The 25,979-nt window shown below is 40.9% G+C and overlaps 1 protein-coding gene across 2 annotated transcripts in view; it reads left to right on the top strand.

Moving 5' to 3' along the window:
- The window catches only part of LOC137951470 (DUF21 domain-containing protein At1g47330-like), a 60,557-nt gene that overhangs the window by 18,363 nt on the left and 16,215 nt on the right, over window positions 1-25,979 (top strand). Inside the window, exons 5-9 of one of the 2 annotated variants that reach the window (XM_068798136.1) lie at window positions 3,541-3,627; window positions 3,892-4,031; window positions 4,125-4,212; window positions 17,979-18,052; window positions 18,204-18,394. In XM_068798136.1, coding sequence (XP_068654237.1) covers window positions 3,541-3,627; window positions 3,892-4,031; window positions 4,125-4,212; window positions 17,979-18,052; window positions 18,204-18,394 — 580 coding nt within the window. The remainder of the gene's footprint in view (window positions 1-3,540; window positions 3,628-3,891; window positions 4,032-4,124; window positions 4,213-17,978; window positions 18,053-18,203; window positions 18,395-25,979) is intronic. The other variant, XM_068798137.1, reaches the window with a different exon arrangement.

The raw sequence follows: 25,979 nt of genomic DNA, 5'->3' as shown, positions 1-25,979 counted from the left end.
GTCCATAAAGAGCTTCCAAGGACAACCACCTAGCCTTGGCTCCTGATATTAGATTCCATGATGTTGACAAGCCAAGTCATCACTTGGCTGTCTTCAGCCTCCCAATCATCATCTTGAGGAATAAGAGGGTCATCTCTAATAAATTTCAACTTTTTCCTGCCCTTCAAGTACATTCCAATAGATTTGAACCAAGTAGGTAGTTATCACCATTCAACCTATCAGAGGTGATAGTGATAATATCTTTACCATCAGGATTAGATGACCCCTTTGCTGGAATGTGAACTTCACCAGAGTCAGCCATATTAGATATAGAAGATCAATTAAACCCTTCAAAAAATTCCAAATCAACAGTTCAAGTGGGCCCCACCATGTAGAAACAAGAAAAAATAGAGCAGTTATAAGATGTGCAAAGATCAAACAGTCCATAAAATCCAACAAGGGGATTAAATTCAGAAGAAAAAGTCCACTAGAACCTGCACCAGGGCTGACATCAGCAAGTGCACAGATGACGTCAACAGTTACAGTCTGGAATTTTGGTGCACACCTCCAGATCAGCATAAGAGAACCTCTTTTGGTAGTTTAGAACATCAGAATATGTTCTTAGAACAGTAGGACCAGTAACCCTAGGATTATGGCAGAGAAAAAAAGGAGAAAAATTGGAGTTTTACTAAGCAATAACCAAAAACTTGGAAAAAGATCTTCCTTTATGTAGATTTCTGCTTCAAAGAGGAGAAAAAACTCACAAATATCCTTCCCAGATGAGATGTACTGCTTTGATACGATGTAAAAAGTAAAAAGAAAAAAGGCTTGGAGAAGAGAAATTGAGAAAAGAAAACTGAAAATTCATGGTTGGACTTCCTCCAACTTCTATTTATAGATTTAAGGTTGAGTAGGTGAGGTCAATTTACAACATTGCCCCTATTGAAGTGAAAACCCTAATTCTCTATATCTCCTATTCTACGTGTCCCCTTTACATGAAATTTGGTCCGTAGACATAGTTTGACATGTAGAATAAGATCACATCAAGAAATATAAATAACAACAAGGTAAAATAACCAAAATGCCCCTGTTCTTTTTTTCAACACCCCTCAAGGTAGAACATATGTGTCCATAAGGCCTAGCTTGTCATAGAATGTTACAACACATTTTCCCAAAGCCTTAGTAAACACATCTCCAAGCTGATCTCCATATTTTACATCTTCTGCTATCTGGTCCTTCTATGGATAGTTCTGTTCCTGTAGCAGTTTTGGATGCATCAGTCACAGGTCCTTCTCCACCTCTTCAAGTCTACACCCAGTGCCCCTGCAATGAGTTGTTGTTTGCTGTACCTTTAGAAGCTCCAACTCTTGAGCCATCTCCTCTAGATCAACCATCTTCCTCTATACCTGGGGGTTCGGTCCCAGTGGATTTGGATTTATCCACATGTGGCTAGACTTACATTGGTACATATATTGATCTCTATGGCTGTTAATAAAGGGTCGCCACTTTTTCAACTAGATATGAAAAATACCTTCTTGTGTGATCTACAAGATGAAGTATATATGGAGCAACCTCTTGGATATGTTGATCAGGGGGAGATTGGGAAGGTATGTAGGTTAAAGAAGGCTATCTATGGACTTAAAACAAAGTCCACGAGCATGGTTCGAAAAATTTAGTAATGTAGTGATGTAATTTGGTTTCTATAGAAGCCATTGCGATCATTTTATGTTCTTGCTCAAAAGGAAGACTGGAGTGGTTATCTTGGTTGTATATGTGGATGATCTTGTATTTTCTGAGGATGATCTTGAAGTCATTGTAGAAGTTAAAAAACACTTGGCCACCACTTTCAGACTAAAGATTTGGGTCATCTAAAGTACTTCATTGGCATTGAAGTTGCTAGTAGTACACGAGGAATGGTTCTCTTTTAGAGAAAGTATTTGTTAGATATGCTGCAGGAATATGGTTTATTGGATGCCAAACCAGTAGACACCCCAATTAAAATCAATCATTATCTCCATGACAAAGAGTTCTACACTCAAGGACAAAACATAGTACAAATGCATGGTAAACTAATCTATGCTACAATTACCAGGCCCGATATATCCTTTGTTATGGGAGTTGTGAGTTAGTCCTTGGAAAATCCTTAGAAAGTGCATTTAGAAGTTGCCCAGAGGATTTTAAAGTATTTGAATAGTGCCATTGGAAAATGTCTGTTGTATACTTATAATCACAAAATAGATGTGCTTGGATTTTCAGCCCCTCGAACAAGAGTAGAAACGTTAGTAAAATCAGGAAAAGGGTTCTTTACCAAGAACACGATCACATACCTGGTCGAATTTAGGATTGAGTCCCAACAGAAACTGGAACACTCTCTCCCTCTCCAACATATCGTTTATATTTTTCGCGTCCGCCGTAGATTCCATTTCCACATGTTGATACATATCTAACTATGTAAAAAACTTTTGCAATTTGTTGTAATAGTCTATAATACTCGAGGACCCCTGTTTTGTCTTGTGGAATTGCCGTTTGATCTGAAAAATATGTGCAGTAAATCCTCTCTTAGAGTACGTTTTATACACAACTAACCACATGTCCCTAGTAGTAGGAAGCATCGAATATGTCCAACTAATCTCAGGTTGCATAGAGTGTGACAGCCACAACATGGCATTGGCAACCTCCCATGTCTCATATGACTTATTGTTCTTTGGTTGTGCCTTTGCAACTCCATTCACATATTTAAACTTCCCGTGACTCATAAATTTTTTTTTGGTAGATTGAGACCACTCCATAAATTTCTTTCCATTCAGTTTAACTATCGAAATCTAAAGGCTAGGATTCTCCGATTGAGTAGGAATTTGCTAGGGAACAGAGATGACTTTAGGGGACTTGGAAGTTTCAGACATGATGGCTCGATGAGTTCCAAGCTGACGATGGTAGAGAAGCTTGAGGAAAGATAAAACATGTCATGACACCTTTTCACATAGACAAGTCCAGTGATGAAGGCCGGTGAATGGATTTCGGCAAATAGAGGCCCGATAAAGGGGTGATTGGAAACAATGGTGATGGCCGGCAATGGAGGTTGGTGAAAAAGAAGAATTTAGTGCCTCGGCTCTGATACCATGGTGAAAGTGAGGAATAAAAATTCTTATTCAATTTCATAGGATGATGAATAAAAAGAAAGTTGTTTATTCCTAGAACTATTCTAGCCTCTAATATAGGAGAGATTTCAGTAATACAATAAGAGGATGAATCTGGACATATTACAACAAATGAATCTGGACAATAAGAGAATGGATTTAGACTATAAGAGAATTAAACTGGACATATTTCAGCTTCAAAGTCAGTTCATGAATTAGCTGACCTAGGAACATGAAACCAATCACATGAATATATGGAACGATGGGTTTAGGGTTTCTTTGTAACCTTCTTTTTTGCTTGTCTGTTTCACTATAAAAAAAAGGAATAGATACTTCATGGTCTGACATACAAAAGTGTGTTGGTTGTACTATTCTATCAATGTCTACTTGGTTTAGTGGATCATATTTGTTTTGCTATGCACAGATACTGGATTGGTTTTTGGGTAGGGGTCATTCAGTCCTTTTGCGGAGGGCAGAGCTTAAGACATTTGTGAACTTTCATGGAAATGAGGTATTTCTGCAAGATTAAATAGTTGTGTTGGCTTAGTATCACAATGTTATTGGTTAGTTCACTTGTGAAATGATCAGTGTTTGCTTCCTTTTTTATTACATTCTGCAAAATAAATTTCTTTTTTACCATTAAACTTTGCCAACCTCCCGGTCAGGATGCTATATTTCAGAATTAAGAGTTTATTTTTCCTTTCTGTGTAGCAACTTTTCTCTTTGATAGTTTCTTTTTGTTTCAAGGAATTCCAGTTCTATTTTTTTATGACAGGCTGGAAAAGGTGGAGATTTAACACATGATGAGACAACAATCATTGCTGGTGCTCTTGAACTTACTGAAAAGACTGCCAAAGATGCAATGACTCCTATATCCAAAGCATTTTCACTTGATCTGGATGGGACTCTAGATGTGTGAGTGTCAGGTGTATTTGTTCAGCAGCTGCATATTAAGATATTCTTTGGTGTTTCCATATCATCTAATTACCTTTTTCTGCTTTTTATCAGAGAGACTTTAAATTCAATAATGGCAAAAGGTCATAGTAGAGTACCTGTTTATGCTGGAAATGCTTATAATATAATTGGACTCATTTTGGTAAGCACGTGTCTGCTACTATGTGTTTCCTTTTTTATTAATCTTTCTGGCTTCTGTTCATGAGATGACATTATTACTGATTCAACCTTATTCTTTGCACGATCAGAATTAGCAAAGAATTTACAAGTGGAAAATATAAAAGAAGAAAGAAGGGAGGCAAGAATGTGAGGGAGAGGTTTGTAAAACATTCAGACATTGGTCTTTGCACCTTTAACATGCAGCACTACCTCCATGCATAAATGGTAGAAATAATCTCAATGCCTGAACTCAGTGTGGGTGTAGGTGTCAATCATGCCTAGTGTTAAGACACTCAGCTTCTACCAAGAGAAATAGAGTGAAAATCCTCGTAGATCAGTTGAGAGAAGAAAGAAAGAGGAAAAGGAGAGAATGTTGGCTGGTGAGAAAACGTAAAAAACAAATAAATAAAGAGACCTAGGTTCAGGTCTATCCAGCTTGCTCACTTTCAAGTCTTTAAAGTTCTCATACATAGAGTTTGAAATTAACTAGGAAACTATTACCCTAAGCAATCTAAGCAACTAGGAAAACTAAGGCTCTAGAAGGGGATGGCAACCGTGCTCCCCTGAAAGTTTCCTTTGTGGCCGAACTCTTTTTCAACTTTTTTTTTTTTTTTTTTTTTGAGAATATTGAGAAACTCACTGCTAGAACTATTGTGTCATAATCCTAGGGTTGATGGCTTGTGCTGCCAATTGACCAATTTAATGTGGTTTTAGTGCCTATAGAGGGTTGTTTGGGCGTTTTCCCCCAAATCTGTACTTGCAAAGGTCTTTTAGACCTGCAGATTGCCTGCCTCATCATACATAGGGCTGATGTCAGCCCTGTTTGCATCATCCTAAGTTCAACTTCTGTGATTAAGGGTCAATTGCATGATAGTGTTTCTCAATTGAAGTTATGGTGCCCTAATTCAAAAGTGTGTGGGGCCCACCTTGTCTAAGCAAGTTAATTAAGATGTTTTTTGAGTACTTGGTTGTGTCATATTGATTACAGATTGTTGTTTTGTGTTGTCTGAGTGCTTCTTAAGGTACAATTCCAGACTCTAGTAAAGTTATCACTCCGTTTAAGATGTATAGAAGTTCTAAAGGGAAGGATGCTATTCAGATTGCTACTAAGAAGCTGAATGGACGTAATTACTTGAGTTGGTCCAAGTGTGTCCTGATGTATCTGAAGGTCAAGAAGAAAGCCAAATATCTCAGGGTCATTCAACTCACATGACTAAGGACTAGGAGATAGAAGATAGCCAGCTTATAGCTGGGGTAAATGGCATGGTCTAAATTCAGAAGTCAAGTTGTGAACTGTGAGAGAATCATAGAGATTTGGGTTTGTTAAGGAATAGTCCCACATGGATTAGTGAGTACAAAGATCTTGAATTTATTAGTTGGGAAAGAGGCTTCCTAAGTTGGCTAGTCATTTTAGGATGGGCCTTGGACCTAACTTCACATAGTATCAGAGCAGGTACTTATATGTGGCCCTACACTTAAAATATCCACTTGTAGGGCCACAAAAGAGGGCCTACACTTAAATTATCCACTTGTAGAGCCACAAAAGAGGGTCTACACCTAAATTATCCACTTGTAGAGCCACAAAAGAGGGCCTACATCTAAAATTATTCACTTGAAGAGCCACAAAAGAGGGCCTACACCTAAATTATCCACTTGTAGAGCCACAAAAGAGCGCCTACACCTAAACTATCCACTTGTAGAGCCGCAAAAGAGGGTCTACACGTGAGGGAGTATTAAGGAATAGTCCCACATGGATCAGTGAGTACAAAGATCTTTAGTTTATTAGTTGGGAAAGAAGCTTCCTAAGTTGGTTAGTCATTTTGGGATGGGTCTTGGACCCAACTTCACAGGGTTTCTCTTGAGTCTATATATCATCAAGAGATGATTTATCATGAATCTATGAACTTTATGCAAGGTTTTCAGACTCAAAAGGTGAGATAAGACAGTGACTGATTGCTTTAGTGAGTTGGAAGGCATTTTATAGAAGATTAGTATCTATCATCCTTTCACTACTGATGCAAAGGAGTTTCACAGAAAGAAAGACAGATCCAGGTGGCCAAGTTCTTTGATGGCCTAAGTCCCGAATATGATGCAATTCTGGTCCAACTACTAGTGGATGATGACATGCCCACGTTGAAGAAAACATCTAATAAAGTTGTTAGAGCAAAGGGTAGCTAAGAGCAACAAGATGGTAAGGAGACAAAAGTTGCTGCCTTCAATATTCAGCTTAGACCATGTCATTCAGAGACACCATGTGGACATGACAAGGGTGGTTGAGGATGAGGTTTAGATGGTTTTGGATGTGGCAGAGGTTGTGGTGATGGTAGGAGTGAGGAGTTATGCTCATTGTTGGCGCAACAATCACTTCTAAGTCAATTGCTGAGACAAGTTTGGTAAACCAATATGGACTAATTCTGGTGTCTTGGAAGGTGGTGTGGCTACAACTGGTGGTGAGGTGGATATTTTGTCTGGTGCCTAAGATGAGCTTACCCTGTTGGTAGAAAGGTTGGGACAATTTACATCATCTACACACCTGTGCACTATAATGCTTCCATAGCCACAACTACAATCTCAACCACTATGGCTAGCTCAGGTATATCTGCTTTCTATGTGACCCCAACTTCTACATGTTTGATTGATTTTGGTGCATCTTCACATATGTTAGGTATATCCTTGTTGATTGGCTCTATTAGTTAGTCATCCCCTTTCAAGCATATAACTCTTGTTGATGGCTCCTCCTCACTTGGTAGTGAACATGGTTCAGCCTACTTCACCCTTATCGTTAGTGTTTGTTTTATTTGTACATAAATTTCCTGTTAACTTGTTATTTGTGAGTCAAATTACTAAATCCTTGCATTGTTTAGTGACATTTTTTCCTATTCATTGTGTGTTTCAGGACCTCTAGATGAGGAGGAAAGATTGGTTCAAGGAGTGAGCAAGAGGAGCTTTACCACTTAGAAGGTTTACTAGTGTAGTCCTCTTTAGCTCTATAAGCAACTATTTCACCTTACCAATGACACTTGCGGTTAGGATATCCCCCCTCAGCGAAGTTGTTCTAGATGTTTCATCTTTGCTCTCTACTTTATTTTCAGTGTCAATCATGTTAGCTCGGGAAGCACCATCAAACATCATTTACATCTAGTCAGAGTTATAAGTATACTAGTTTGTTCGAAGTAGTTCATTTGGATGTATGGGGCCCTTGTTGGGTACCTATTGTCTTTGATTATTAATATTTTGTTTCTTGTATCGATAATTTAAGTAGGTCCACATGGGTGTATCTCTTACAAGATAAATCCCAAGTACTTGATGTATTCATGAATTTTTAAAATGAAATAAAAATCAGTTTGATGCTTCACTTCGAGTGCTTCGATCTGATAATGGGCTTGAGTTTATGAACCAAATGTTTGATACCTTTTGTACAACCAATAGTATTATCTATCAATCATCTTGTGTGTGTTACACCACAACAAGAGGGGGTAGAAAAAACAGAGTTGAAGAATTGCCCCTTGTTAGAGGTTGTACATACCATGTTATTTGGAATGCAAGTTCCAAAATCTTATTAGGGCAATGCTATCCCTTTTTTTTTTTTGGAGAAAAAATCAAGTTTTATTGAGGATCCTGGGAGCAAACAAGATTACAGAGTGTAAGAGAGGGGGCCTCTAACAATGAGAGATTAAAGGAACACCCCTTCTCTGGCAAGGGAGTCAGCCAAGGCATTGACTGATCTTAAAACATGAAGTCAATTAATTACATTTAAAGCAAGATCTATTTTTTTATATTTTTTGAAATGATGCTGATTTTTATTAAGGCAAAAGCTTAATGGAGCATATTACAAAGGAGGGAAGCCTTCCCAAACAATGAGAGATTGCTGGGAAGTTCCGAATTTTGCCAATTTATCAGCCAAAGAGTTGGCTGATCTAGGAATGAGATTCCAATTACAATGTGTAGAAGTTACAATGTCAGCAATACTATCAGTGACGGACCAGTGGCGCGAAGGGGGGAGGTTGTCTTTGGAGGAACACCAACAACTAATAACCGTCTTCGAATCGCCTTCGATGATTAACTTGCCATGGAGACGATCCCTGAAGATTTGGAGGCCGAACAGCAAAGCACTAACTTCAACAGTATTAGAATCGGCAATGCCCACCGGACCAGCAAAAGAAAGAATAGGGTCTCCATTGTGACCTCTGAACACAAGGTCTATAGCCTGAAAGAAAAGAGGTCTCAATCTCCTAGGGAGCTGGGTCTTCTTGTTGCATCGGCTGATGACAACTAGGGAGTCTCCTTCAATTATTAGGCTGCTATGGAATCTGTCCTTGAAAATCTTGAGACTTTGGACAGGGGCTGAAAGCTCAGCAAAGGTGGAGTCCACCAGACCTACTAATTAAGAGCTGAAGGCAAGTTGGAGTGGAAAGAAGACTGAGCTCAAGGAGGGGAGGGGGGAGCTTTTTCCCTTACAATGCAGCTGATTCCTCTCAAGCTATATCATCCAGGGAATGTGGGCAACACATGCCTTCTCCCATGTATGGGGGAAAATCCCAATACAAGCACTTAAGCCCACCTCATAGGGCATAAGCTAGGGCTGACCCTTTTTTCAATTGGACATAAAAAAAGCCTTCTAATATGGGGACTTGGAGGAAAAAGTGTACATGGAACACCTCATAGGTATGTTGTTCACGAGGAGACTAAGAAAGTGTGTAGATGGAACAAGTGTACATAAGCTAGGGCATAAGCTAGGGCTGACCCTTGTTTCAATCGGACATAAAAAAAGCCTTCTAATATGGGGACTTGGAGGAAAAAGTGTACATGGAACACCTCATAGGTAAGTTGTTCAAGAGGAGACTAGGAAAGTGGTAGATAGAACAAGGCTATTTATGGCTTCAAGCAGAACAAGAGGGTATGGTTTGATAAGTTCAGCAAAGTGGTATATCCTTTGGTTTTGCCAGAAGGCATTGTCATCACTCATTGTTCAATATATATATATATATATATTTTAAATGATGCTGAATTTTATTAAGACAAAAGCTCAAACGAGCAGATTAAAAAGAGGGGAAACCTTCCCAAACAATGAGAGATTGTTGGGAGGTTCCGAATTTTGCCAATTTATCAACCAAATAATTGGCTGATCTAGGAATGAGATTCCAATTACAATGAATAGATAACACAATGTTAGCAATACAATCGGTGATAGGCCAGTGGTGCCAAGGGGGGGAGCTATTTTTAGAATACCAGCTGATGATAGTCTTTGAGTCTCCTTCAATAAGCAGCTTGCCATGGAGACGGTCCTTGAAGATTTGGTGACCGAATAGAAGAGTACTCACTTCAGTAGTATTTGAGTTAGCAATGCCCACCGGCCTAGCATATGATAGAATAGGGTCTCAACTACTATCTCTAAAAATACCACTTGCTCTAGCCAGCCTGACCCAGGACAGCCTAAGGCACTGCCATCAAAATTGATTTTGATGTAGTCGCAAGGGGGAGGATCCCAGGTGGCCATAATCGGAGTTCTAGAGGGGCCTGCCATATGTGCTATCAAACTCCAATTTTTCCGAAGGGAAACACCCGATAGATAGGCAAACTCCTTCCTGGTATGTAGCCAGCTCGAGATAAGGCCCACTACATGAGAAGTCGTATTGTTTGGGGTGTTAGCCTTGGAGTTGAATCTCCGGTTATTACGCTCGAGCCATAGGCACCATGGGACATGCGCAAGACATGCCAAGAGAATTAACTTGCCCAACCTAGGAAGGCGGATCCCATAACCATCTCATAGGTGCCAAAGAGGTTCTGGTGTAGCCCCATTTGGAGTACAATCTTCTGAAAAATCTTCATCCAGACTTGCAAGAAAATCCACAATGTAAGAGAACATGTTGAACTGTCTACAAATACCACAAAGGGGACAAGTATGATAAGGGGTGGTGAAGCCTCTTTTATAGAGGTTGTCAAAGGTGAGGATCTGCTCCCTGATGGCTGTCCACATGAAAAATTTGATTTTATTAGGTGTTGAGAGTTTTCATGCTAGGTTTGCCTTGTGCTCATACATGCTGCAGTTTTGCTTTCTGATATGAGAGTAGGCGGAAACAACTGTGAATCAACCATTGATATTGGGCTTCCATGTCAGTTTATCGACTGCATGCTCATAGATAATAATGTTGTTGAGTATGGAGAGGAGAGAGCAAAAAGCCTAAGTTTCCTCATCATTTAGTCCCCGACGAAGCGGGAGACTCCACGAATGTTCCCTCCAAGAATCAGCCACTAAGCAGGAGAGATCCCTAGCCACCCCAGAGAGCCCCGGGAAGTCCTCAGAGAGTGGGCAGGGGCCTCATCATTCATCCGACCAGAAGAAGAGGGTCATTTCATTACTTGTGTAAAAGGATGTTGCATCTCTGAATATTGGAAGGAGATTTTGAACTGATTTCCATATCGAGGATAAGAGGCGAGTGAAGTCACCCTCCTTTCACAAGGCACCTGAAGATTGAAGGTAGAATCTGACCATATCTCTCCATAGACTGTTATGTTTGACGTTGAAGTTCCAAACTCATTTGAGCATAAGGGCTTTTTTCATTTCCTTCGTAGGTCGGATGCCTAATCCACCCCTATTGCGGGGCATGCAAATATTCTTCCAACTCACCAAATGATATCTGAAGGTGTCTTCTGATCCTCTCCAGAGAAAGCTCCGACGAATGGTGTCAATCTTGGAGCAAACGGAGGCCAGACAATGCATGAATGATTGCAGATAGTTTGGCAGCCCTGCCAAACAAGACTTGAGGAGAGTGTGACGCCCCGCTTTGGTTCATTCCCTTGATAAAATCACTTAGCAAGGAGGCGCGCAATCACCTTATATGCACCGGTGGTGAGATTGATCGGCTGGCAGTTGGATGGGAGTTCTGCCCCATTTTTTTTAGGGATGAAGGCAATAAATGAAGCTCTGATGCTCCTATATCTGATGCCATGCTGATAGAAGGAGTGGGCCATGCAAGTTATGTCATCTCTGATGAAGAGCCAACGTCGGTGATAGAATTCCCTGTTGAATCCGTTCGGGCCCGGAGCGCGATCAAGAGGAAGACCCAGGCTGCAATTTCAATTTCCTGACTGGAGAAGGGAAGCTTGATAAGACTGGTTGCAGTCGATGGAATAGCCTGGAAGTGAACCCTTTAGAAGAAAGGGTAGACTGGCTGGCGATCAAAATATAAATTTGCAAAAAAATTCACCAATGAGTCTAAAATAAGGGATCGATCTGAGGTAGTATCACCATTGACACTAAGCGTGGTGATGTGGTTGGTTCTTCTTCGTGCAAAGGCGACTGCATGGAAGAATTTAGTATTAGCATCCCCATCAGAGAACCACTTAAATCTTGCACGCTGCTTCCAGTGCACGAGCTTATTGTTGAAGGACTGCATTTGCCCTTAAAGGGCATATCTCTGAGTTACTTCCAAAGAAGAGAGGCCTCTAGACTCCTCCTCTAAGTCTAGAGTGGCAATCTGAGCAAGGGCAGAGGCTCTCTCAGTCGAGGAAGAGGTCTTTTTCGCAGAGGCCTAGGACCGCAGCTAGGGGTGGCATCAAGCCGAGCCGAGCCGAGCCCAAACCTGCCTATGTTCGAGCTGAGCTTGATTTAAATATTTTGAACTCAAGCTCGAGCCGAGCCCAGCCTCCTAAAATTGTTATTGAGCTCGAGCCCAATAATTTTAACTGAGTTCGAGCTCGAGCCGAGTTCGAGCTCCAACATACATTTAAATCTTCGCAAAAAATACATGTCAAATAAACTGTATATAAAATTATGCATACATTTTACATAAAATTGGGCATGACTTATGTACATAATTCCTGCATAAAATTGGGCATGTGCCAGGGGAGAGGTAGGCCTAGTCAGTTAATAATCCACATTGATTTGTTGCTAAAGTCTACAGAATAAATGACTCCAATCAGTAGATAAGAGTAGGGGTGGCATCGAGTCCAGCCGAGCTCAAACCTGCATATGTTTGAGCTAGGCTTGATTTAAATATTTAGAACTCGAGCTCGAGCCGAGCCTAGCCTCAAACCTAAAATTGTAATCGAGCTCAAGCCCAAGAATTTTAACCGAGTTCGAGCTGCAACCTACTAAAATTGGGCATTACCTCTTATACATAAATCCTATATAAAATTGTCTATACACTCTACATAAAATTGTTCATAAACACAAATTAATAGTATGCATAAACTTTATTCAATAATCAAACACAAAAATTTAAATGTAATATCGGTATTAAATTTACAATCACCCAACAAAAAAATATAATCCAGTATACATCCGTCTTAAAAACCTTCTTACATTAGGACGGGGTAAAGCTAGTTTATTGCTGGCTTGAAAAACCCATCAAGTCTGATTTTCCTATATGACTTAAATTTTGAGTATGCATGTTTGTTATACTCAATTGCAGTATTTAGAGAGAGGTACCTTCATCATAACATCTAAAGCTCAACATTACTTCTCACTTTTCTTTGTATCTCCTTGGTCAGGTTTGGAACAATACACTCATGCAGTGAACAAGACATTTGTATCACAGTTAAAGAAATTATGATATTCTAGCCTGACGGTTTTCACATGCACATATTATCAAACAAGTGGTCAGCACTATAACAAATACATATATCGTGATGCAATCAACAAGGACTGCTCGTTTATTTGAGAAAAAATCAATGTAAAGCATAACTTATAGAAATAACAGAGCCTAATAAAAAAAACGAACAGAAAAATCTGAGAGAATGTAAAAGGGAACAAAATTTTTATTTCTGTAAAAGGGAACAAGATATTCGCCACTTGAAAAACAAGATGAAAATCAAAGTAATCTGAGAGAAGGTTGTAGCTTGAGGGCAAAGAAGAGATCAGAAAAATGAAGGTCAGTCAGTGATGCTTTCTCGGGGTGGAAAAACGGGAACAAAAGCGAATATACTTTCTCGGGATGGAAAAACAAGAACAAAAGCGAATACAGGGTTTCCTCCTTACTGTCCCGGATTTGGTTTGATGCAGCCGGAACAAGCTCCCAAGCAGAACTTCATACAATTTTTAAAAAATAAAAGACAATGCTCCAGTAGTAGGTGATGACAGGAAGCAAGAAAAAAGAGACACAACAAGGGAGGAGGGGGGAAAGTACCTGTAACCGGAGAAGGCACACACGATCGTCCCACTGGCTTTGACCTCTCGGTTTGCGAGTTGGAGAAGGGGGAGTGTTCACGAGCCGGAGAAGGGGGAGGAGCTTTCGCCTTTCCTCCTTTGGTCCCGACTGGAGAGGTTTCTCTTTTGGTCTTGTCTTGTATCTTCACCCTAGGTTTAAATAAATGAGCCAGTTCGCGAGAACCGAGCCTCATTCGGGTTCGACTCGTTTACTTAAATGAGTCGGAAACCCGATCTCGAATCGTCGAGCCAAACTGAGTCGGAACCGAGCTGAGCTCGAGCTACTTGTGAACCGGCTTGGTTCGATACCACCCCTACCCGCCTCCCGTCTTCCCGAATCCCGGGCCGCTCGTGAGCTTTCAAACCGAACCATGGTTCGGTTGAGCTCGGCTCGTTAACTTAAATTAGCCTAAACTCGGTTCAAGATCCAAATAAATCGAATTGAACCGAGTCAGAACCGAGCCAAGCTTGAGCTGCTCGCGAACTGGCTCGGTTCGATGCTACCCCTAACCGCAGCAATGCCTTCAACAACTTGAGCTTAACTGGGAAGGTCCACTCGCTTGGACCAGCAACGATCATCCTCTCCCAAAAGGATTGGATAGAGGGTCCGCCATCCAAGTATTGTTGAATATGAAGAGGAGGGGGGGCAACTTACGAAGTGGGTATCAACCATAATTGGCCAATGATTAGAAATGACCCGATTGAGAAATTTGCTTTTGACATTGTTGTAAAGCTGGAGCCAAACGGCTAAGAAGCGGTCAAGCTTGGAGAGGACAGGGGGCTGTCTACCATTTGACCAAGTGAAGGTCTACCCAAATAGGGTAATCTCGTCCAAATCCCAACAACAAATAAAGTCAACAAAAAGCCTCATGGAGGTTGTGATTCTCCGAGAGGGCGGGGATTTCTCATGGCAGAAGCGGGTAACGTTGAAGCCGCCCGCAAGCATCAGAGGAACAGGCCACATCTGACAAGTCCTCAAGAGGTCTTCCCAAAAGAGATGTCGCTCATAGTGTCTGGTAGGGCCATAACCACCACTAGGCACCAAATGTTCCCCGAGCCTTCGTCTCTCAGCTTGATTCCAAGGGAGTAGTTGCCACAACATTGATGAAGCACCTCTATGGTATTGGTGTTCCACACCAGTAGGATGCCGCTAGACGATCCCACCGCATCCATTGAAGCCCAACCGGGCTCCTTAAGGGGCCACAACTCATGGATATAGCCAAGGGGTAGAGAAGCCGCCTTGGTTTCTTGAAGTACAACTATATTTGCCCTGGTAGAGGCAAGGAGGTCCCGAATGGAAGTGTGTCGTTGCAAGGACCCAATTCCACAAACATTCTAGGAGAGAATAATCATTGATCATTTTTCTTCTTCTTGGACTTCTCAGATGGGTGGTTATCTCTAGGGAGAGGCTCCGTGAAGACAGTGCCCATCACCTTGGCAAGTTCCACTATCTGGGCCCAGGTTTCTGGGTCGTATTTATGATGTTCTTTTTGGAGAGCAGCCACAAAGTTTTGAGCTCTTTCACCCGGCTCTGGAAAGATGAAGCCTCCCGTCTCTAAATTACGGGGGTATCGAGTAGTAGCACTGGGTCCTCCCTGGAGAAGTTGTCTCGTTTGGCCTCTATTTTGGCGCTGGTAGGTGGCAAGGGGAGGAGGAGAAGGATTTTGTATGCAATTACGGGGAGCACGCTCATTGGTTCCCGACTTTGCATCAGAGAGGTAGTTTTCGAGGTGGGGATTTCTCGGAGATGAGGGAGGGGGAGAGTCCATTATCCGGGGAGTGGCTTGAGGGGTGTGAGGGCTGTGGGGGTGATTTATAGGAGGGCATGTGGGGGTCTCAATGGGGGTGGGATGGGTGGGTGGGTGGGTGAGTGGTGTGGCAGATAAAGGAAAGCTAGGGGGTCAGCAAGAATAGCTCCAATACCAGCTACAAAGTTGGAGGAGTGGTGGGAATGTCTCTTTGGCATCGCCGGGGAGAATCGGTTCTCCTGCTAGATCTAGTGTCGGGGAGAAGCATTGGAGAGCTGCAGCTAACTCCTTCTAGCCAAAAATCGAGTTTGTGGCCTCAGGAATGAATAATCTCGCAAAAAAAAAGTTCCTCTTCGATGAGTGATCCGACATTCCCGGCGACCACTGAAGGTGGACACCGAGAAGAGGAAAATTGAATCCCGCAACCAGAGTTCGCGGGATCTTTCTGTTTCGATGGTTGCTCTTTGAAACTAGAGTCTGAAGCTAGAGATCGCTTCTGTTGAAGAGAGCTTCGATCCGTCTGTTGAAGAGATGTGGATCATCGGACCAGATTTCCAAATGACTCACTCGATGGTAACTCTGCATTTTCCGTTGCTGAAGCGGAAAAGGTTAATCCGCTTCTTCCAATGGGAGACCGTCGTCTAGCAGGTGTCATGGTCTTCTGTCAGAGACTTTGGAGGCTCGCCGGAGTAGTGGTTGGATGTATCCCACCTTCTGAAGAGAGATCTCTCTCGGTTCTGCGTGTCGCTGCTTTGTCGCGTCTTCGGCTGGTGTCAGAAGTGGTTGCGGTTGTCCTGCCGGAGTGACGGTGACTATCTTGGGGGGACTCTCTCTCGCACGTTCTCTCCTGTGCACACGGGCGCGCAGACTGTCATTGCAAAAACTTGCTTAGGCAATAATCCCAAGTTATTGTTCAATATGAAGAGATCTTCCAGAGTTGTAGTGTTGATTGTGTACGTGGATGACATAGTGTTCTCAGGCATTGATGCAAAGGGTCTTGAAGAAGTAAAGAAACACCTTGCAAGATATTTTTAAACTAAGGACTTGGGATCCCTCAAGTACTTTCTTGGTATTGAAGTGGTGAGAAATAAGGTAAGAGATGTCTTGACAAAGAGGAAGTTTGCCATAGTTATGCTAGAGAAGTCTGATTTGTTGGGAGCAAAGCCTGTTGAAATGCCCATGAAAGTGATATATAATCTTCAAGAAGAGGATATTTCAGTGCTCAAGGACAAAACCTTGTATAGTATCCCATGGTGACTTGGCTTGACATGTTGTTTGCTGTAAGTGTGGTCAGCCAATTCATGGAGAACTCTAGAAAGATCCATTTAGAGGCTGGAAATACAATATTGAGGTATTTGAAGGGAGCACGGGTAAAGACATTATATGAGCCGACTATGGGATATTTGAATGTTGATTATGTAGAGTCTAAGTTGGTCAAAAGTTTATCACTAGTTATTGTGTGTTTGTTGGAGGAGATTTAATTAGCTGGAAGAGCAAGAAGCAGAATGTGGTGGCCCACCCTGGTGCAGAGACAAAATACCGGTTAATTGCTCATATTGTTAGTGAACTGCTGTGGATAAGATCACTTGTAACTGTTAAAGTCCTAGGCAAGAGTACGTCCCAGGAGGTCACCCATCCTAGAATTACTCTTGGCCAAACTCGCTTAACTTCGGAGTTCTGAGTCAGATACCTAGCCAATACAACCCGAAAAGACTAGCCGTTTAAGGTGCGGAAAACTCTAACAAGAATGGACGGAACCACTCTGACACCCACCCCGCCCATTCTGGAGCCGCTTCTCACGGGATACGAACACGGGCCGTGGCGTGCCTAGCTCTGATACCATGTTAAAGTCCTAGGCAAGAGTACTTCCCAGGAGGTCACCCATCCTAGAATTACTCTTGCCCAAGCTCGCTTAATTTCGGAGTTCTGAGTCAGATACCTAGCCAATACAACCCGAAAAGACTAGCCATTTAAGGTGCGGAAAGCCAAGTATCTAACTCAGACCACAAACTCTAACAAGAGTGGACGAAACCACTCTGACAGTAACGGAGTTAGGCTTCTCCACCAAAGATGTTATGGTGATGCTATATGATAACCAAGCTATGATCTTCATTGCTAGTAGTCTGGTATTGGAAAGGCATGTTGAAGTAGATTGCCATTTCACTTGTGATGCAATGATGAGTGGTGTAGTAGCCTCTCTGTATATTAAGTCTGCTGAGTAGATTGGAGACGTTTACTGGGGCTTTTAGAAAGTGAGAGTTGGAATTTTTGTAACAATCTGGGGCTTTTATATGATTCAGCTTGAGGGAAGTGTTGAATTATATATACTTTTTACCTAACTCATATTATCCCGAGTAGGAAAGTGTTCATATGGTATTTATATGGTCCAATTTTCAGTTTTTTATGTCATGTAATTAGGGAGATATAAGAGTTGAGTATAGAGGGATATTTCTGTCCATGCACCTTATTTGACACTAAAGTGAAATTTAATACAGGAGAGGTCAATTTCAGACCTCTCTACTTGGCATTCTTTCTTCTCAATTTCAAATTTTCGTAAAACCTTATCAACATTCTCAAAAAAGAAAAAAGAAAAAAGAAATTAAAGTTGGTTAAGTACTCTTTTGCTTTCCTTCGTAATAAAATCATCATCATTTCAACAAAAAAAAAGTAGGTTAAGTAGGTTAGTATGTCCTATCTAATGTACCATGTGTTGTTATGAAACTTTGCTTTGACATCTACGTAGATTGATACTACAATTGTAAATAGGAGGGTCTTCAGCAGCTTTAGTTCTTGTCAAATATCCAAGTAGCTTCCTGGAACATTTCTTTACTTCAATAGGTTGAATTTGTGCAGGTAAAGAATCTCCTGATGATTGATCCTAAAGATGCTGTCCCCCTTAGAAAGATGACCATCCGAAAAATTCCTCGGTGAGCAAGAGTTTTGGACCTTCACTTTTTCAAGTATCTAGATTGATGCTGCAGTATGGCTAGTTTCAATTGAGAATAGTATTTGTGGACACTCATATATATGGTAGTGGCCATGCTTTTTATTTATTTGTTGATTTCCTTGTCTTGCCAGCGTTCCAGAAAACATGCCTCTCTACGATATCCTGAATGAGTTTCAGAAAGGTCAGAGTCACATAGCTGTTGTTATCAAGGATAGCAGTGACAGAAAAGAAGCACTGAAAAAGCATAAGGAGGTGAAGTTCATTGAGACAAGGTTAAAGAGGGAGACGCATCAAGCATTCCCTACTATGACAACGAAGGAAGGTGAGGATAAATAAATTAATGACATTAGGCTGGTCATACGAACTGCAATATCTTGCAAGATATTCAGCTTATTCACAAATAAATGATGCAAAACCTAATTTATGAGCTTATTTCTTTAACATGAGGACCTAAGGATGCAGCATTAGGTGCAGGTAAGAGAAAATTTGCGAGAGTGTTTACTTAATTGTGTGGGTAATGAGGGCATCTATGCTGAAAGAAAACAGCAAGAGGTATGTGAAAGAGTGCAAGGTGATGAAGTGGGTGCTGGAGTTTAGAAGGGATAGGTAAGAGCAGAAAGTGATTAAAAGAGATGGGAGGTTGAGGGGTGTGGGCAGTACGGCAAGGAGTGGGTTATGCTTAAAGTCCTATTTTGAACTTTCTTAATAAGGAAAAATTACATAAAAGATACCTATTAAACTAGTATTTGATAGCATTACAGTTTTAGGATCTCATATTATGTTATTTCTGAGAGAAGAACTTCAGAGTAAGGAGAGAGAACAAGATTGAGAGAGACAGAGAGAGAGTAGGAAGTGAGGGAGAGACTGAAAATAACGAGAGAGAAATCAGAAGTGAATTATGAGAAGTATGACTCGTTCCCTCATTACCTATTAATAAGTATTATGAGAAGTCTAAAGCAACCTTCAATTACTTCAAATAAGGGTATAAAAGGATAATAAATTACACAAAACACAAAAAAGTGTTAGTGTACTCATCTCATCTTCTAGTACAGTCTTCAAAAACTCCACCTCAAGCTGGGGGTATATAAATCATAAATGCCCAGCTTAGCCCAGCTTGGAACATGCCCAGTTTTTTTTTTTATAAAGGATGATTTTATTAACAAAACAGAAGCTCAATGGAGCAGACCCTTAACAGCAAAGGATTGGAGGGAATCTCCCTACTTAGCAAGAACATCAGCAACAAATTTGCAGACCTCAGAATGTGAGACCAAGTACAATCAAAATGAGAAACAATATCCATAATCTCATAGTACACATCTCAGTGATGCCAAAGAGGGGCAGAAGCAGAAGCATACCAGTCGATCACCACCTTAGAGTCCCCTTCAATATGGAGAGGACCGCACTGCAGTGATCACAAAAAATACGAAGCCTGTTTAGGAAGCCAAGGAGTTCAGCAGTCATTGAGTCAGCAGTTCCCAAAGGGCCAGCAAATGAGATGATATGACCCCAAGAAGGATGGGGAGTTTCGGTATCCGGAAGATCAATGAAACTAATATTGCTCTCCTTACAAAGTGGTGTGGGGGCTGAATATACTCCGTCTCTTCCTTGGTGTTCTTTTGTTCAAAGGAAGATGGGTTCACCTAAAGCTCTATAGTGGTTAGAGTAATGTTCTCTTAGTCATTTGTCTTCTAATTGGAGGCAAATCTATCACTCCATTTGTTTGCTCGTGCTATACAATGTATTTTCCTTGGTTAATCACGTGCTTAGAAAAACTATAATTGTTATGATTCTGTTAACAAAAGAATTCATATTTCAGCAGATGTGACATTTTTTGAAACTACACCATTTTCCATGCCTCATTTGAGCCTCTGTCTCATCCTATAGTGGCTGTTGAGTCTCCTATACCTCTTTCAGTTATGGATAGTTTCATCGTACTTTCCACTTCTATTTAAGATAAACATTTGTAAGTATATCAACGCAGAAAAGTAGACAAGCTGCAGTCCAACGGTGAGATATAACATCTAGCTCTAGATATGGCTCCCTCTGATATGTTTGAACCATCTTCATCCAAGCTTGTGAATCCTATCTTTGATGGTTTGGATTTACTCGTTGCCAAGAGAAAAGGTACACGCTATCCTAACTCCAAATATGTCTCTTTTGGTAGTCTATCTCCAACATTCAGGTCATTTACAACTTTGTTGTCTAGTGTTTCTGTTCTTACTAAAGTGCATGATGCCTTATGTTCGCCTGAATGGAAGAAAGCAATAGATGATGAGATAGATGCCTTACAAACTCGATAGACTTGACTTTAGTTGATCTCCCTATAGATGTCTCTGTTTTTGGTTGATGTTGGCTACATACCATTAAATATAATGCAGATGGAGAGTTGAAGGGTATAAGGTACACGATTGGTGGCTCAGGGTTACTCCCAAATATATGGAGTGGGTGTGTTTGAGACCTTTTCTTCGGTGGCCAATTCCTAACCCCACATTCTACTTTTTGCTTCTCTAAGTCACTAGATTTCCTCCTACAAAGGTGCAATATCCAAATGTACACCTCCTATCATTTATACTTCTAGCCCAATCAGCATCTGTGAATGCTTCAACACATACATTATCACTCTTCTTGAACAATAATCCCTTTCTTGGAGTCCTTTTAAGATATATAAAATCCTATAAACTGCATTTACATGCTCCTCATGAGGGAAGTGCATGAATTGACTCACAACACAATAGTAAAAGCAATGTCAGGTTGAGTATGGGATAAGTAAATCAATTTTCCAACTAAATGTTGATATTGCCCCTTATCAACCTCAGCACTGACATTTACATTCAGCTTGTAATTTGCATCCAAGGGTGTTTCAGCTGGCTTGCACCCTTGCATATTAGTTTCATTGAGAAGTTCTAAGATATATTTTATTTGAGACACCAAGATTCCTTCCTGCATTTTAAAAAAAAGATTCCTTCCTTAGTTCTTGCCACCTCCATGCCCAAGAAATTCCTTAAAGATCCAAGATCTTTGGATATCAAATTCTTTGGCCAGAAAGGTCTTAAGCTTTTCTTGTTCAACAAAATCATCACCTAGTAGGATAATATCATCCACATACACAATGAGTATAGCAACCTTCCCGCCATTGATGTGTTTAAAAAACATAGTGTGATTTGCTTGGCTCTGAAGGTACCCCGAGTTCTTTATTGCTTTAGTGAACTGACCAAACCATGCTCTAGGAGATTGTTTAAGACCATAGAGTGACCTCTTGAGTTTACAGACTTTTTTTGGGCCAAATAAGCCTTCAAATCTTAGAGGTAGATGCATATACACTTCCTCTTCCAATTTATGATTGAGGAAAGCATTCTTCACTTCTAATTGTTACAATGGCTAGTCATAATAGCTGCAAGAGGCAACGGGATTCTAACACTATTCATTTTCGCAATTGGAACAAAGGTCTCCTAATAATCTATTCCATCTGTCTGAGTATGTCCCTTTTTCTACCAGCCTTGCTTTGTGCCTTTCTATTGACCCATCGACCTTATATTTCACTGTGAATATCCACTGACAACCAAGTGGACTTTTTTCTTTGGGAAGACATACCAATTCCCAAAGTCTGATTCTTCTCTAATGCCTTCATCTCCTCATGAACAACCTCTTTCCACTTGGGAACAACAAGAGCTTCATGTATACATTTAGCAATGTCTGTTTTTGATGAGTTAGAAACAAAGACTCTTAAAACTTGAGGACAATTTGTGATAGGACATTAAAGTGAGATATAAAATGATTTGTGCACTACTTTATGCTTTTCTATGAGCGATGAGGACATTAAAGTCTTGAAAATCACAAAATTTTGGACACAAGGAAGAATTTGAATTACCTGATGTGCTTGAAATTGAATCTTGACAGCCTATTTGTGGTTGTTGCTCCACACCTTGTCGGTTATGCCTCCTCATATAGACATGCAGTTATGTTTTTTTTCTTAGGCAGTATTTCTCCCCCTACATTAAATTTTTCAGTTTTGGCACAATAGACTTTATATTCAGGAAGGGAATTTGTAGTAAAAATCTGTGGTTGAGGTGAAGAAGTGGATATTTCTAGACAAGAGGTAACCAAAGAGACAAACAAGGGGACATTTGTTTCCCAAAATTTTATTCGTCTAACTATTTCTCCCTTCGAAGAGAAGTTTGGTGGAAAAAAGATTAATCTTTAAAGAAAGTGACATCCATACTCACATAGACTTGGTTGGTGGTTGGATCAAAACACTTATATCCCTTTTGAGTTGGTGAATATCCAAGACAGACACATTTACAAGCTCTCAGATCAAATTTACTACAAGTATGACTGTGAACATGAACAAACACAACACAACCAAACACCTTAGGAGAGATTGTTGAAGAATTGTGATGAGGGTAGGTCTCCAACAGAATGTAGAGTGGTTTTTGAAACTGACATACCAGGGACGACATTCGATTGATGAGGTAACATGCAGTAAGAACGACTTCTCCCTAGAAGTGTTTAGGAACCCCAGTGGTAAACATAATTTAAAAAAGGATGTTTGTCCTTGCGTTCAACAACACCATTTTGTTAAGGTGTGTTGACACAATTTGTTTGGTGTACAATACCCTTTTCTATGAGAAATTGGCCAAGAATGGAACTGAAGTACTCTTTGCCATTATCCATTCTTAGGATTTGAATTTTGGTATGGAGTTGGGCTTCAATCATAGTATAGAAGTTTTGAAACACCTTGGCAGCCTTGGATTTTTCTTTCAAAAGGTACACCTAACAAACCCGAGTATGATCATCTATGAATGTGGTCAACCACCGTGTCCCCGTTATATTTTTCACTTTCAATGGCCCTCAAATGCCACTATGTATGAGAGAAAAAGATTGAGATTGTTCGTAAGGTTGAGAAGGAAAGGTGGTACAGTGATGTGTTAAAAGACACCCACGTGTATAGGGGTAGCATGACTAGTAAATAAGGAGAACTTTCATTGAGATAACATAGAATTGTAATTATGCAAGCTGGTGTATGTCCTCTTATGTCTTTTTCCTTTTGAAGCATGTTGCCCTAAGGGCATTGTAGTCATTGTAAGCACCTTTACACAATTATAAATACAACCTCATGGCATGGGGTAGAGCACTCAAGCCCCTTCTTCTTGGCTCAAATTCGTCCTTACACCTTCTCTTTCTTCTCTTTTCCTCTTCTCTTTCCCATGGCTTCTTCTCTCCTCTCTCCCAAGAGCTAGAATTCATCTCTTCTCTCCTTCCCTAGAGATCTCTTGTGTTTATGTGTCGTCCCTAGAAATCAATATGGTATTAGAGTGGGCAAATATCTGACATGGAAAAGGAGAAGAAGATGGAGAAAAAATGGTGGAAGAAGAAGAAGAAGAAGAAAAAGAAAAAAGAAAAAAGAGGAGTTTCTCGTTTTTCCATAAGTTTTTCTTTCCCAATTATAGTTTTTCATTTGATGTTAACTGTCTTAACGTATGTTTCCTATAGCAAATTATATACCGTTGGAAAGATCTTTGAGTCTAGTTTCCAACTCAAAAAGAATCATTGAAATCAGATTTTTCTAGAAAGAGAAATCGACATCTGAAGCAACAAAAGTCGAGTAGTAGAAAAGTTTCGTGTAAGCAACAGAAAGCCTCAACTTCCTGAAAGGTTTGTACCAACATTACTGTGGATTTACATTGAGAATTATATATCAAAATAAAGATTTGTGAGCTTACTTTTTATCCCAATAAACCATTTCTCAATTTGATCTTTCAAAAGAGAGATATCCACATTAGAAGAATCAAAGGTCATGCTAGTATCCTGTTGCATGCGAAGATCCGAATTTAAGCCAATTTTTTTTGCTTCAATTTTTGAGTTGCTAATGTTGTTTAAATTTCCTATTTCTTTTCAGAATCTAGTCAAGATTTTACCAACTTGAGTATCTTTCCTTCCTTAAAATTTTCTTTTGTTTGATCTTATATTACATTAGTTTCCTTAAGTGATCTCTCTTTCATTTTGCTGTTTATTTTCTAAATTATTTCTACTTTTGTGAGATCAATTTTGGCTGTGCTGAAAGAAGGATTAGAAGTGGCTAAAAACCACCTCTCTGAGTAGAGAAGAGCTCATGTCGATCGGGAGTGATGAGCGAAACCACGACGCTCCCCCTGGGACCCCTCCGAAACCCCCCATCACCCACGAATCCCCGTTCTGGCCCACCTCTTTGAGTAGAGAAGAGCTCAGAGCAATCGGAGCGAACCGAACCACCGCAGCAGTAGCAATTCGAACTGATTGCAAAGGCCCCTCACTTGAAGATCCCGGAAGATGAATCAGGATGGCAGACGGTCGTCGGCCGCACTTCAAGGAGAAGGATCAGGATAGAGAATCCGGAGGAGTAGTAGTTCCAAAATGGCAATGGATCCATCTCCCTCCAAAAATAAAAAAACAGAAACGAAACTTATCTCCGAATCACATCCAGTTCAGGAGCAAAGAAGTCTTTCATCTCCATACCAGCCAAGCGGTGGAAACCTTCGGAATATTACTGGAAAGCATATGGAGCGGCAAGACGGGAAGAAGCCATGGAAGATCTCTCTTCACCAGAGAGTTGGAGTTCCAGGTTCACACGCAATATCATGGAGGAAGGCTGGAATGTTCCATCACGCAAAGAAGGGGAAACACAATCATGGGGATGATCTTCCTCCCCCAAAGCTCCAAGTCTCTCAGAGTTTGATTCTTCAACTCTCTCAGAAACCCGAAACAAGCAAAAGCTTCGCTCTCCCTCAACAAAAAAAATCCGATACCCCACCCATTGCCACTACCCTCCAGAAAAAGGCCTTCCTCCAGAAAAATCCCACTCCCACATCAACCCCCATTCTTTTCCAGAAAAAACACAATCTCCATCCCAGCCACCTGTTCCTCCCAGGAAAACGCCTTGCGGCATCCCCAGCCCCAAAAATCTCTAAATAGCCCAGGAACAAACGAAGTGCTTCCGCCCCTACCAACCTCGAAATTTAATCATCACAAGAACCACATCTCTTTGTTTCTTCCCAATCAAGACCTAATGGATGAAAAGAAGCGATTATCAACGGCGGAAATCATCACAGTTCACCCCGACTTCAACACAACAAATCAGATGGGGACTGGATCAGAAAAAAAACAAATCTCCTGAGGCCTTTGGACATCATGCACATTCAAGCCAAACACTGGCTTTTGGTTTTCAAAACGCAAGAGGACAGAGATGCGTTGTTTCACTTAAAAAACGAGACTGGGTCCCCAATTTTGCGTATGACTCACTGGACTACTGGCCTCACCATGTTCGGACAATGGGTTGCTGCTTGAGGCATTCCACCGGAGCTTCGATGCCGACACGCTTTGGATAGCCTGGCAAACATCTTTGGAGAGCTCGCCTAGGCTGAAGAAAAATCTACGGACCTGTTTTGGGAAAAAAATTTCATTAAGCCAAAAATTTCGATAAGTGGATCCCATCTCATTGAACTTCATTCTGGAGAATTATCTGCTTGGGTCATTCTGGAGTTCGGGGAGATTACCTGTCTCCTCTTAGTCGAACCCAACTCAGTGTTTTGACTCACCGAGTCCTGAGTTAAATCTTGTCCGGGACTGCCCCGAGTCACACTCAGTGGAAACCAGCTCAACTCAGAAAAAAAACTCGAAAGTCACCCAAGGAACCCTCCCGAAGAAGAATCTATTTTTTGAAAATCCAGAAATCCCGAAAATCCAAAATGTCAACCCAAACGTCACCTCACCACCCCACACAATCTCATCATCATCCCTCGACATTCCCACCCTCCCGCCGCGTTTGTATGACATGCAGACTGACACGGAGGATTCCTAAAAAATCACTCAAAGTTTGACAGCTAGACTCTCAAACCAATCTCCAGAAAATAAACATCTACCCACTTCAACCA

The sequence above is a fragment of the Aristolochia californica genome, unplaced genomic scaffold (assembly GCF_029961685.1).
Source record: "Aristolochia californica isolate CCGP_79_NKW_82.1479 unplaced genomic scaffold, dmAriCali1.0.hap1 SCAF_15, whole genome shotgun sequence".
NCBI classification, from domain to species: Eukaryota; Viridiplantae; Streptophyta; class Magnoliopsida; order Piperales; family Aristolochiaceae; genus Aristolochia; species Aristolochia californica.
Note: the sequence above shows the minus strand (reverse complement) of the source record. Positions and strands in the feature narration are given on the sequence as shown.